Source organism: Hyperolius riggenbachi, chromosome 11, assembly GCF_040937935.1.
Source record: "Hyperolius riggenbachi isolate aHypRig1 chromosome 11, aHypRig1.pri, whole genome shotgun sequence".
Taxonomy (NCBI): Eukaryota; Metazoa; Chordata; class Amphibia; order Anura; family Hyperoliidae; genus Hyperolius; species Hyperolius riggenbachi.
Genome location: NC_090656.1, coordinates 48,357,771 through 48,372,255, shown reverse-complemented (window position 1 = coordinate 48,372,255; position 14,485 = coordinate 48,357,771). Strand labels below are relative to the sequence as shown.

The following is a 14,485-nucleotide window of genomic DNA, read 5'->3' as shown; positions in this document are numbered from 1 at the left end:
CTATAGCTTTGTCATAAGACTTCAGGATTGATTGTTTGCTTGTCTTATTGCAGTTGGAATATGGTGTCCCAGTCAGTGGTCTAGCAATAGAGGATGCAGAGGTAGCGACCGGACAAGGGCACCTGGACCAGAGGGGCCCGCCAGGGGCCCTCCTCAACCGCTTTATTAGCCCTTTATGAATGCTAAGCCGGTAATGATCGCCTCTATATGTGCTTTGATTAGTTGTAACCATTAATAGAGTGTTCTCCTCCCCTGCTTACAATGTACCAGAGCTTACAAATTTAAAATATTTTATACATACCTGGGGCTTCCTCCAGCCCCATCCGCTCCGGTCGCTCCCTCCACTGCCTGCAGTTTCGGGAACCAGGTCCTCGCACTTCCGCTCGTCTGAGCCAGTGTATTGTAAGTGAAGTGCGCTGTTTGCGTATCTCTGCAGCAGCCGCTGGAGATACATAGAGGGCGCACTTCTCCTCTGTAGCTGGCCATGACTGACGTCAGCGACGGGACCCAGTTCCCGAAGAAGCTGTGGGCTGTTTGTCTGAACCAAATACAAGTTTTATGGTCTCTTAATTGATTGTCAAAGAGAATTAAGCTAGCCATACACCTAGCCATGTATGGGCAGATTCGACCAAGAGACAAATTTCTCTCTTTTCGAATCTGGTTAGAGAGAGATCTGTCGGCTGCCCGTACACCGCAGGCCGATTCCCAATCAATTTCATGCTAAAATCGATCCAGAATCGGCCTTGTGATGCCACATCGCAAGCCTTAGGCTGTCACTTAATGTGTAATGGGCCCCTCCGGAGCCCATTGCACTATACTGTACATTCCCTGGCCGCATCCGCTGATTGTCCGCCGCTGTCTCAGAGTGCACTCCTTGCTCCATACACGAGCTTCAGGTGGTTGCCGGCATACACGTGGGTCCATGTGTGATGTCACCCGTTACCCCAGCAACTACATGGGGCACGTGTATGAACAAAGGACAGTGCCTGGAGCCAGCGGAGGACAAGCAGCAGCCACCGACAGGTAATGTATAGTGCAATGGGCACCGGAGGGGCACATTGCACATTAGGGGGGACAGCATTGGGTGTTTCGTCACTTGCCCAGATATATCGCTTGCCATGACCGCCATGCACCCGATCGAGCAAATCAGGCCTACATCTTGCAGCACGTCCGACCACTTAATGCGACCAATTTCTGCACTAAATTGGTCGCATAGTCGATCGGGCATGCACTTGGCAGCCACAGTTTTCATCCAATTCGGTTATTATAGTCTAATCGGATGGTCGATCGGCCACCAAGTCGCCTGATGTACAGTATGGCCACCACTTTTATACTGCAGTGACTGCAGAAGAACTGTTATGTATAGCACTGGATTGACCATGACTAGAATAGAGACACTAGACTATGATTATGATAGATATTAGACTGTGAGATCCTCTGAGTAACTGTCAGTGACTTGCCTCTGCAAAGTGCTGCAAAATATAGCAACACTCTGTAAATACAAAATGATAATTATACAAGGTGGCTATGTAGCTTTAAAGGCAGAGAATCCACATCGTGGCCAGGCAAACAGCAGGGAGTCACCGGTGGGCTGCTTCCAGATTCCTCTATACATGATGCAGCCGTCTGCTCAACAGGTTTCGTGATAATGTCCTAACGTATTACATTGCTAAGGTTAATAACACAAAGCTCAATGTTTCTGGCTCAGCTACCCCTTCCCAAGTGCTGCTCCCAGGTTCCTCAGTTCATGTGAAATTAAAAGCACGAAAAGCTGTTAAATCAACACCATTAGTGCATAATTATCTAAAACCAATCATACTGGTTCCCAATCCATTCTCCAGACTGAACGTTGCAGGGAAATCTATTCTCTGTGACCTCTGTGATTGGCAAATAATGATAATCATACGGACAGGAAACCCTCTGCAGGTCTCCAGTGTAGCAGCTGCCTGATCCAAAGACATCAATTAAAGCAAACCTACAGTGAGAGGCATATACAGGCTACCATCTATGTCCCTTTTTTAAGAAAATACCGGTTGGCTGGTTGTCATGAAGTGAAGTCTGATTAGAGCCAGACACCTGATCTGCTTACTTGATCTGGGTCAGTGACTCCGATATTTATTAACGCATTAGCAGCTTCAATAGAGTTAATTTGTTTGAGATAAGTGCACCGCTTTTGACCTGAGTCAACAGAACTCGTTGTGATGTAAATTCTTGGAATGCTTTGATTTCTCTCTACTAACAGAAAATATAGAAACTGAAAGCAGAGGTCCTCTGTTATTGTCTCACACTGCCCTTAGTGACAAGTGGCCATAAATACACCAGTGTTTTCCCCAGAAATTATTTCCAGCCGGGTGGCATGAAAAAGTAGGCGGGTGGGGCAAGATGAGAGAATGCAGGGCCGGTGCTTCTGTGCACAACTCGGCTCACAGCATAGGAAGAGGTGAGCTGATAACAGCCGGGTGCTCACCAAAACTAGCCGGGTGGTGCACCCGGCAAAAAGAGCCTGGGGAGAACACTGTACACATTACAGCAATACTAACTAGAAGCAAGGAAATGTAACAAAGAAGAAATAAAAACGTGCTAAAATAAATTGGCCTGGAGCACTTGCAAGCCTCTAATCTAAATACATTGGCTGCTAAAGGGATAAGAGGCAGATGAGCATGGCAGATGGGCAATTAACACTTTAATTGCAAAACATGGTGGGTTTTCTTTCATAAACAGTCTAAAGGCAAAAATGCACTGCAGGGCTAGTGGTACAAATTCAGCACTGACCTACCGATCTTACATTCCAGAAGAGCAAGTTTCTGTAGTGTTGTGGGTGTGCACGATCCTGCCCTACACAGCGGCTGTCTGATACTTTGGAACTCTGACCACACTTCAAACCTTCCCATAGAGTAGCATTGGGTGGCATACATGTAGACCTCGGAGCTATAGAAGCCAGCAACTTTGCCTTGCAGTAGAGTCTGTTGTCAGGTTTGAACACAGGAAGACAGCTGGTGTTCGGGAACTTGAGATGAGTGAAACATTCTCCCAAAACTGTCTCCACTAGTTAAGATGTGGTCACATATAGTCAACCAAAAATATTCACATCTTTAAAGTGGAACGGAGCACGCATTGATCATGCATGTCCATTTCCATAATGTGGTGCTGGAGGGCAAAGTGGGGCATGTTTACATGTAAAACCATATACAAAATCATGTTTTTCTCTAGATTGCGATCTTCAAACAGCGTCTCCTGAAGTTTTCCTCCACTCTGATGATGTATGTAGCCTGCCTTCATTGCTTACTCATTGCATTCCCCCACTCTCAGGATCGGTACACAGGGCGGGGTGGAGGTGCAGGAACAGCCGGAGGTACCAGATGAATGACCATTACACCTGTGCATGCATCTGACCTGGAGGACAAGTGGGGCAAAACAAGGAAGGGGCTATGAGTGCAGCTAGGTCAGTAAGAGTAGGGTCGGAGTGGACAACTGAGTTTAGTCAGGCTGGTCCTATCTTACTTTCCTAAGTAGTATTAGTGGGGCAGTTCATGTCCCCTTCCACCAACTAAAGCATAATCTTAGGAACAATTACTTGAACTCTATAATTATTAAAGCTAGCATACACTTTTCAATAGTTTAAATAGATTAGACATTGGATTTTCAATCAATGCTCAAATATTTTGTTGATCAGGCATTCTTTGTAGAAGTCTATGTGCCAGGCCGAGGCAGAGGCTGGATATGCTATAGCCTCTGGAAACAGAGCTGTGAGGACACAGGGAGGGGCCCCAACTTCTTTCCTCCCTCCCTCTCCTGAGGACCCCCCCCCCTTCTCACTGTGCTCCCCTTTGCACTCCACCTTTCCCATCTGCAGGGTGGCACAGCGGTGTAGACAGACAGGGATTACAACTCACCTCCTCCGGGCTCCAGGCACTAGAGGTCCAAGTCCTTTCTGTCTCCTCTACACAGTTGCTCTTTCCTTTTCTTTATTCTCAAGTCAAGATCAGGAGCTAGAGTGTGAGCAGCACTGCAGAGGAGACAAAAGGGACTTGGACCTCTAGTGCCTGGAGCCCGGAGGAGGTGATCTGTAATCCCTGTCTGTCTACACCCACCAGCTGCAGATGTGGAAGGTGGGAGCAGAGGGGGCAGCATAGTGACAGGAGGGGGCCCAAGGAGATGGAGGGTGCGAAGAAAGTCTGTGCCAATAGAACCAGGGAAATGTATAGGAGGCGAGGGTGCCACTGCCACTAGGGAAATGTACAGAGGAGGGAGCGGGCCACTGTCACTAAACACCTGGGAAATGTATAGGGGTGAAAGGGGGGCCATCACCAATAGACACCTGGGAAATGTATAAGGGAGGAAGAGGGATTACTGCCACTAGACATGTAGGAAATTTATAGGGGAGGGAGGGGGCCACTGCCAATAGGAAAATGTATAGGGAAGGAGGGAGAGGACATTGCCACTAGACACACACGTAGGAAATATATAATAATAATAATAATAATGGCAGTATTTGTATAGCGCCTTTCTCCTGTCGGACTCAAAGCGCTTGCGAGGCAGCCACTAGAGCGCACTCAGTAGGCAGTAGCAGTGTAAGGGAGTCTTGCCCAATGAACTCCTTACTGAATTACTGGCTTACTGAACAGGCAGAGCCGAGATTCGAACCCAGGTCTCCCATGTCAGAGGCAGAGCCCTTAACCAGTACACCATCCAGCCACTACATTAGGGGACGGGGGGGAGGGGGGCACTGCTGCTAGGGAAATGAAATGTATAGGGGAGGGAGGGGGGCGGGGCAAAGCAGGTAACATTGGTGCACTGCTCAACGCTGAAGCTGGGTGCCATCATAGCACTAGTGCACCACGCACAAGAGTAATTTGGGGATCCGGCAATCGCCAGACCCAGAATTACATCTCCCTCCGAGTTGCTACGACTCAGAGGCGGACTAGTATTTCGCCCCGCTGTGGAGTTTAGCGGCAGCAGGGTGTCATTGGGCTCGCCCTGCACCCAACTCATCGGTGGCCGAACAACACGTACATAGGGGTGGGCTACTAGACAATTAGGGTATGCTTTCTAGGGCAGAGGGGACCACCAGGGAATGCCCCATACACTTTTTTTAGCAGGTGCACTTTGATAGAGGTGGTATGTGAGAGACGGCTGTAGCACAGATGGTGTGAAATCAGATCTCTGGTCTGTCAGAACAATTTCACGTTTCACAATGTGCTTGAAGAAGAAAGCATTGGTACGGTCCTTTTAGCTGAGCCATAAAAACAAGAGTGAGTATTTTGCTACATTATCCTCTCATAAAAACGCAATGCTTATTAATGATGTGGAATGCACAACGGTGGAGATGCAAAGGTCTGTCATTTACCTGGGAAAATCCTTTCCTCTGATTGATCAATCTCAAATACCTGAAATGCATATTTAGTAGTGAATATTATTTGTGGGGTAATTGTCCTGCAAAGAAGAAAACAAAATGTACATTTTTGCACAAAGTATCCTTTGATCCCAGCTTCTAGCCGGCAAAGCCATTGGATCCCCATGACGCTGTCCATCGGTTTCTTAAACCACTTGGCGATTCAGTGTCTAAAATAAATGTATTTACCCAAAGCTGGCAACCGCTCATTTTCACTCAGCTAGTGGCAATCGAAAGACGGAAGCCGATTGGTTGCTGGGAGGGCTACAAATTGTTCTTCTTTCACACAATACATACATAAGCCTGATTATTAGCTGTATTGTGGAAAACCCCAGTTAGTCATTGACTAACTGTCAATCACAGCAAAGAGAGGTGAAGTACTCTACTGAGAGCTACTCAGCCAATCAGCATGCAAGTTTCCATGGCAACTGCATTCCCAGGCACTTCAATCACAGCAGCCTCAAAGCTGTATTTTTTTGTCTGATTTTCTGTTTATTCAAAGAAATATAACACTGGGAACAGAACCGTCTCACAGGTCTACAGCTATGTTTGAATGTTGAAGAAGTAAAATGATTACTGACCGATGATAGTAAAAGACATTACAATCTATAAATATGGTGCACACCAAAATGTCATCAAGTAACCATCAGAAAATACCACACGCATAACAAGCTCCAGAACTAATCTGCTCCTTCTGTATCGCAAGCTATGAGCACACATTTGACATGTTAGCAGGCGCAAGGAAATATACTTGAAGGAAAGTTAAGCTTTCATAAAAAAAAAAAAATTGATAAAACACTTATTAAATATCATATAAGCCTATTTGTAATTTCACATCTATTCAGTGTGCAGGCAGCGTTGATTTGCCAGAAATGGCGGATGACTGAGACTATGCTTATTGGCAGATAGGTCAGCAGAACAAGGCTTGGTGTACAACATTCCCAATAGCCCCATGTCAAGCGGTCTGGGCAGTGTATCTCCAAACCTGCCCAATTGAAAGTTTAGGCCCCCTGCACACTGCAAATCCAATTTGCGATTCCGATTTGAAATTCCTATTTTCCCTGGATGCAATCAAAACGAAAAACACAAAAAATGCAGCATGCAGTACCGATTCAAAATCGCTAATCGAAATTGCATGTAGATTGCAAGTGGCCTTAATAGGTACTCAATCACCTCATCTGCCTCGCAAAGAGCTTGCTATAGTGTCTATTTCCACAACATACATAGACAGGAAAGCGTATTAACGTTTGATGAAATTGAAGAGAATATTTAATACAGTGGGTTACAAAAGTATTCGGCCCCCTTGAAGTTTTCCACATTTTGTCACATTACTGCCACAGACATGAATCAATTTTATTGGAATTCCACGTGAAAGACCAATACAAAGTGGTGTACATGTGAGAAGTGGATTGAAAATCATACATCATTCCAAACATTTTTTACAAATAAATAACTGCAAAGTGGGGTGAGCGTAATTATTCGGCCCCCTGAATCAATACTTTGTAGAACCACCTTTTGCTGCAATTACAGCTGCCAGTCTTTTAGGGTATATCTCTACCAGCTTTGCACATCTAGAGACTGAAATCCTTGCCCATTCTTCTTTGCAAAACAGCTCCAGCTCAGTCAGATTAGATGGACAGTGTTTGTGAACATCAGTTTTCAGATCTTGCCACAGATTCTCGATTGGATTTAGATCTGGACTTTGACTGGGCCATTCTAACACATAGATATGTTTTGTTTTAAACCATTCCATTGTTGCCCTGGCTTTATGTTTAGGGTCATTGTCCTGTTGGAAGGTGAACCTCCGCCCCAGCCTTTTGCAGTCTCCAAGAGGTTGTCTTCCAAGTTTGCCCTGTATTTGGCTCCATCCATCTTCCCATCAACTCTGACCAGCTTCCCTGTCCCTGCTGAAGAGATGCATGGGGGGTGGCAGCCCCCCATATGGTGCCACCACCATATTTGGGGATGGTGTGTTCAGAGTGATGTGCAGTGTTAGTTTTCAGCCACACATAGCGTTTTGCATTTTGGCCAAAAAGTTCCATTTTGGTCTCATCTGATCAGAGCACCTTCTTCCACATGGTTGCTCTGTCCCCCACATGGCTTGTGGCAAACTGCAAACGGGACTTCTTATGCTTTCTGTTAACAATGCCTTTCTTCTTGCCACTCTTCCATAAAGACCAAGTTTGTACAGTGCATGACTAATAGTTGTCCTATGGACAGAGTCTCCCACCTGAGCTGTAGATCTCTGCAGCTCGCCCAGAGTCACCATGGGCCTCTTGACTGCATTTCTGATCAGTGCTCTCCTTATTCGGCATGTGAGTTTAGGTGGATGGCCTTGTCTTGGTAGGTTTACAGTTGTGCCATACTCCTTCCATTTCTGAATGATTGCTTGAACAATGCTCCGTGGGATGTTCAAGGCTTTAGAAATCTTTTTGTAGCCTAAGCCTGTTATAAATTTCTCAATAACTTGATCCCTGACCTGTCTTGTGTGTTCTTTGGACTTCACGGTTTTGTTGCTCCCAATATTCTCTTAGACAACCTCTGAGGCCCTCACAGAGCAGCTGTATTTGTACTGACATTAGATTACACACAGGTGCACTCTATTTAGTCATTAGCACTCATCAGGCAATGTCTATAGGCAGCTGACTGCACTCAGATCAAAGGGGGCCGAATAGTTATGCACACACCACTTTGCAGTTATTTATTTGTAAAAAATGTTTGGAATCATGTATGATTTTCGTTCCACTTTTCATGTGTACACCACTTTGTGTTGGTCTTTCATGTGGAATTCCAATAAAATTGATTCATGTTTGTGGCAGTAATAAGACAAAATGTGGAAAACTTCAAGGGGGCCGAATACTTTTGCAACCCACTGTATATATACACACACATATCTCTGATAGAGCTCAAAGGATGAATATGACAATAGCGAACTGGCAACTTTTCGAAAAATGACCAACTTTTGCCAAAGGGACATATGAGTTTCTGGACCCCATAGACAAACATTTCAGGGCCTTGGAAAAGCATGCATGTAATTAAGACACCTGGAGATTTGGGCGCAGGGCAAAGCTGAGAAAAAAATGGCTCACCCTGCTCCTGCAAACGTCCCGGCAGTGTTAATTACTACTTCCCCTCCACTCTGCCATGGACTCGGGGTAAGATGTAATTAGGCTGCCAGCTATTGCCGGTGGCCGAATTACGAAGTTTTTATAGTAATTTGGGTTCCGTCTTGACGGTGACGGTTTTGACGGTGCCTAAATTACTGTCTGAGGGCCGCTATAGCCGTAATTCACATTACGGCCTATGGTGGCGCATGGCGCACCCAAATTTCTGGCACCATTTTTGCCTGTCTCTCCTGGAAATCTGAACATTTATCTCCACTGACAATTCTGCTATTGAGACCAGCACCATTCCCCTATAAAAAAGAAATAAAATCAGATTTAATTATATAGCGCCAACAAATTACGCAGCACTGTAAGGAGTATATTGTCTACTCTTGTCACTAACTGTCCCTCAGAGGGGCTCACAATCTAATCCCTACCATAGTCATACGTCTATGTATGTATCATGTAGTGTATGTATCATAGTCTAGGGCCTATTTAGGGGGAAGCCAATTAACGCATCTGTATGTCTTGGGGTGTGGGAGGAAACCAGAGTGCCCGGAGGAAACCCACGTAGACACAGGGAGAACATACAAACTCCTTGCAGATGTTTACCTGGCTGGGATTCGAATCGGGGACCCATCGCTGCAAGGCGAGAGCGCTAACCACTATGCCACTGTGCTGGGCCACTTTTAGGAACATGCCATGTCATGATTAGATGGCACCGTGATGTAGCTTCATCACAGGGCATATTGTAATCTAAGTTCTTCAAACATGGTAAACATACTAAGGGACTACTAACATACTGGAACTTCTGTTACAAGATTTATGTACATGCTTTCAAGGTCTCTCTGTCTCCAGCAGCTCCTGCACAGTCAGAGAATGTGTCACATTCCTCACTTGATACATTTAAGTAAACACAAGATAACATTATGTAAAGTTCGGATGCGTCTGCAATTCACTGTACTCAACTTTCAACCTCTGTGTGTAACCCTTCGAATGCTGGTCTAGTAAAAAAAAAATGCTGGTTGCATATAATATGCTGTAAATAATGTTTTAGAGCAAAGATGAAAGGCTGGGTTATATTCCACTTTACTTATCTGTATGTTTTTGGGATGTGGGAGGAAACCGGAGTGCCCGGAGGAAACCCACGCAGACATGGGGAGAACATACAAACTCTTTGCAGATGTTGACCTGGCTGGGATTCGGACTGGGGACCCAGCGCTGCAAGACAAGAGCGCTAACCACTATGCCACTGTGCTGCCCAATGTGACGTATGCGCACTCACCCACCGATTCCTGTTCCCTTTGTTGCAGTTTACCATAAAGCCTCAGACCCTTGTAAGGCTTGGTGGTGTATTCTCCACACTCAGCATGCAACGCATGAGCTGGCGTGGAGGAGGTACACACACTAGCACAAGGAAACAGGCTATCCCTAGTATAGTGGAGGGGAGGACTGACTCCAATAGGAGATTGTGGCGCACAGAGCCGGTGCAGATCTGACAGCCACAAACAATGCTTTCGTTATAACGTCTCAGCGCAAAGTAGCGCTGAGCGCATAAACCAGAACTGAGGAGATCAGGACAGGTAGACAGAATGAACGCTTGCTAGCTAGCGGCTACTTAGCGACAGCAAGCGTCCAAAACCAGACAGACTGGAATGAGGCAGCCAATGCGATGCGGCGATGGCGTGCCTCACAAAGACAGGACAGGATAGTCAGAAAATAGCAGGATTAAGATAGATGAACGTAACACAGATAAATATACAATAAGTATGTTTTCCTAGCGTATTACAATTACAGCTATCAATGAAACTATTTGTAACGTCTGACTAACATATGTATATATCGGCAATGAACCGATATATGACATAAGCAGGAACGCTGACTAGGAATGGAGTAACACAGGGAACAGGACTCAGAAGGATTCGCTATCTCTTCGCAGAGATGAACGCAATCCACAAACGGTAACAGAACAGGATTCAGAAGGATTCGTTATCTCTTCGCAGAGATGAACGCAATCCACAAACAGTAACAGAACAGGATTCAGAAGGATTCGTTATCTCTTCGCAGAGATGAACGCAATCCACAAACAGAACCAGGAGCAGGGTAACTACCTCAGCACGGGTGGTCACGGTACGCGCAACCTACCAAAACGTGCTGGAAAGCTGACTAACTGCACACAGGATATAAACAGTTCGTGTACGTATACATCAGCGACACTGATGTATCAACGTAACACAAATACAAGGAAAATAATAAACGTGCTGGTATGCATATATATTGGCAATGAACCAATATATGATGCAAAGACCAGCAAAGTATCTTTATAACAAGAAACACGATCGGGGGCTAAAGCGACAGCAAGGCAGGCTTAAGCTGAAGCTATGAAAACCCAAGGAAACCCTGCAGGAAGCAGATCTTTATACTGAGGTCATCCAATGGAAGCAGACATGCAGATTCCCACACAGGTGAATGATAATCAGTCACAAGCTGACAGCAGGGAAAGACAGACAAAGCTATGCAGCTTGCATGGAAATAGATCAGAACTGCCTGAGCTGCAGCACTACTACTTCCAGCAATAGCTGCTGCAGCAGCGATCATTACAGTACCCCCGCCTTTAAAAGCGGATTCCAGACGCTTTTCAAAACTGAAATTCCCAACAAAACAGTCTGACTGATAATTCATGATGACCGGGACAGCCCGGCAAGACCGAATTCCAGAATCAGTCCCCACAAGACTGGACCCATCAGAACCAGAACCTACAGAACCATGCCCATCAGTACTACAAGCCCCAGTGTGACACCCATCAGAACCATGATTTCCAGAAGAAAGCCCTCCGAAATTCCCTGAGCGATACCCACCGCCTTCCAGGAACCGTTCAGAAACGCCAAAGCCTTTGCAAGGCCCACCGGTACTGTCTTTACCAACACAAAACCCACTGTTGAACCAGTCCAAGGCACCAGGACAAGTTTTCTCAGAGACCTCCCAGAACACCTTGAAGCTCCAAAGAGATCCCCATAGGTCAGAATGCCCCTTAGGCTCACATGAAGAACCATCAAGAACCCCTATGGAACCTAGGGCAATTCCCGAGTCAGGGCCACAAGGACAAACATCAATATCAGGGCTTTCAGGGACCAGAACCATCTCTGGGCATGCAGGCAGACTGGCAACATCAGAACGTGTTCCCACTAAGGAAGCATCAGAGCACGCTAACACCTTAGACACACTTGGGCATTCTGGCACACAAAGAACATCTGGGCACACCGGCACAAGAGAAACCTCTGGGCATGTCAAGGAACTGTGAGCCTCAGGGTCAGCCAAGACAGGACCAAAACCAGGACTGGCCAAACAAAAATCATCATGACTAAACTTCGCAACTACTGGACTTTTACACGAGAATGCTGGATCAGACTTAGATGTCGCTGATTCCAGCAAAGTCAGTAACAAATCAGATTCAGGGGCACTAACAAGACAGGACAAATCTTCTGATGTATGCACTGAACCAGATAGGGACTCCACAACTACCTCTGGACTGGACAGAGACTCATTTAATACACTGGATTGGAGCTCATGAGGCGCTGCAGAACAAGTCAGTATTGCAGCAGCCCCCACTGGACTAGGCAAAACTGAGGAATTCCCTGGACAGGAAGGGGACTCTGGAACCTCTGCCATAGCGGCCAGAGAACCAGAATCTTTCAGGATACAGGGCTGGGTTTCAGGAACACTCATCAGACCGGACTGAAATTCTGAGATTTCTATTATTTTAACCAGAGAATCAGAATTATCCATGTTACAGGGCAAGACTTCTGAAACATTCAGAGGACAGGGCTGGAGTTCCTCGGCTGTTACAACACTGGAGAGGGACTCAACAACATTGGTTAAATCAGACTGTGTACAAGGCAAGGTATCTAACACACTTGCTGACGAGGACAATATTTCAATGGCTTCTGCTTTGCTGGGCAGAAATTCATCAAGTTTTATTAGAGCAGACTGTAATTCCAAAACAGCTGCTAGACAAGTGAATATTACTGCAACACCAACTGAGGTAAGCAGTGCCTCAGACTGCTCTGCTAGAGGGTTTGAAATATCCAAAGTACTGGGTGAAGCATAAGACTTTGCGACCACAGCTTCACTGGACAGGATCACTGAACAGTCCATATTGCAGGGCAAAACCATGGAAGCACCTGCTGGACAGCATAATGATTCTGTGACCTGAGTTTCATTGGAGAGATCTACTGCACAATTCATGGTACAGGGCAAATTTACTGGAAGATTTTCTGAACAAGGTAATAATTCTGCGATTTCAGGTTCACATAGCAGATGCTCTGAGCTATTCACGAAACTAGAGCGAGGTGTAGAAACAGGAAGATCAAGACACAATGTTTGCGCATCTGAATCACCATTCATTTGTAAAATTGGAAATCTCAGATGCTGGGGTTCTGAGGTTTCTAGACAGGATTGCTGGGACTCGGAAACTGATGTAGTGCATCTATTGGCATCTGCTGGATCAGACAGGAGTTGAACTTTATTAACACATGTAATTTCTGCAGAAGTGTTTGCAGAGACAGGCAAGATTTTTCTGGTGTCTGTTTCACTGAACAAAGAGTCATGAGTACTGGCTAGGCTGGACTCGGAAGTCAGCAGGACCTCTGGATTCTCTGCTGAGAAATTTGCGCAGGGCAAGGTTAAGAATGTATCAGTGGCTTCTGTTTTACTGGTAAGTAACACTGAGTTATCCATGGTACAGGGTGGAATTGCAGGAACTTCAATTTCACACAAAAAGAGCTCCGAATCACCTGCTGAATCAGCCAAAGGTGCTGAAGCAGGCGGGTCAGAACGCCAAATTTGCGAATTCGGAGTCACATAAAAATCATCCAAAATCAGTTCCCACACATCAATCAAAGGAGCCACACAGTCATACCTACACACACCAGCCTCTATTAGGTTATAGGCTGACTTAATGCATGCGTTCAATACCATTTCACTTTTTGCACTGTAAAATTGACAAAATGAACTTGAATCATTCTTCCATTCACAGACCAGGGCTTCCATCTCTCCCCTCTCGAATGGAGGATCCCATGCATACTTAACAGCGAAACATTTAGGCTGATCACAGTCTGCAGATATGATTGTGGCAGGCACATGTATAGGGTTAATTAGCAGGTGATTGGCAGATTCCTTATTCTTAAGAATCTCCAATACCTGTAGCAAGTGTTGAACTGTAGTGTATGCAAACTTCCCTTGGTTCACAAATAAGTTGATTTGTTCAATACTCTGTAATATCTCATCATAATCATACTCAGATAATTCTTTTAAACAAAAATCTTTATTTTCCCTAGCCAGGGAGGAAAGTTCATTAGTAGTTTCATAAGTCCATTTAACTCCCCTGAAAGACAATTGCATTTCATTATCTGTTAATGGCAGAATCTCATTATAGGTCTCAGTCGCTAAGGATAACGATTCTGCAGATTGGACACGTTTCTTAGAACGTTTGCGTTTTGCCTTTGACCCTGCCGTATTTGGTGATTTATTCAAAGCTGCAGGAAAATTATCAGTAACACTTTCTGCTTGCTGCTCATTCTTGCAAGCAATTGAAGGAGCAGCTGATTGGCCTGCTGCCAGGAGTTCATTAAGAGGAAAAGGCAATGGATCTATGCGCAACCAGTTATGGATCACAAACGCTAGAAATTCCAGCGGTCTCTCTTTTAAATCGGAATGATTGAGAACATCAAATGCCCACTGGAATAATTCCCCTTTAAACAAAATATAACTTAGTTGGAGTGCCCAGGTTGAAACAGGAGTCGCTTGGAGATCAGGATTGGTCAAGAACCTGGCACATTCAGAGAAAAACTCATTTTCTGTTTCAGAGCTAAGTTCTTCAAATTTCTTAAAGGAACAGGAACCATAATTAACAGTGTCATACTTTCTGGGAATCCCCCCCACAATGGGGATTGGTAAAGGGGTTTTCATAATGTAAGGCTTGGTGGTGTAT

The 14,485-nt window shown here is 45.3% G+C and overlaps 1 protein-coding gene across 5 annotated transcripts in view; it reads right to left on the bottom strand.

Moving 5' to 3' along the window:
* The window catches only part of LOC137538410 (protein cornichon homolog 2), a 325,780-nt gene that overhangs the window by 282,049 nt on the left and 29,246 nt on the right, over positions 1–14,485 (bottom strand). The window contains exon 1 of one of the 5 annotated variants that reach the window (XM_068260580.1): positions 2,777–2,939. The exons of the other annotated variants lie outside the window; for them this stretch is intronic. Coding sequence (XP_068116681.1) covers positions 2,777–2,911 — 135 coding nt within the window. The 5' untranslated portion in view covers positions 2,912–2,939. Of the gene's footprint in view, positions 1–2,776; positions 2,940–14,485 lie in introns of those variants that run through there. 5 annotated transcript variants of the gene reach the window in all.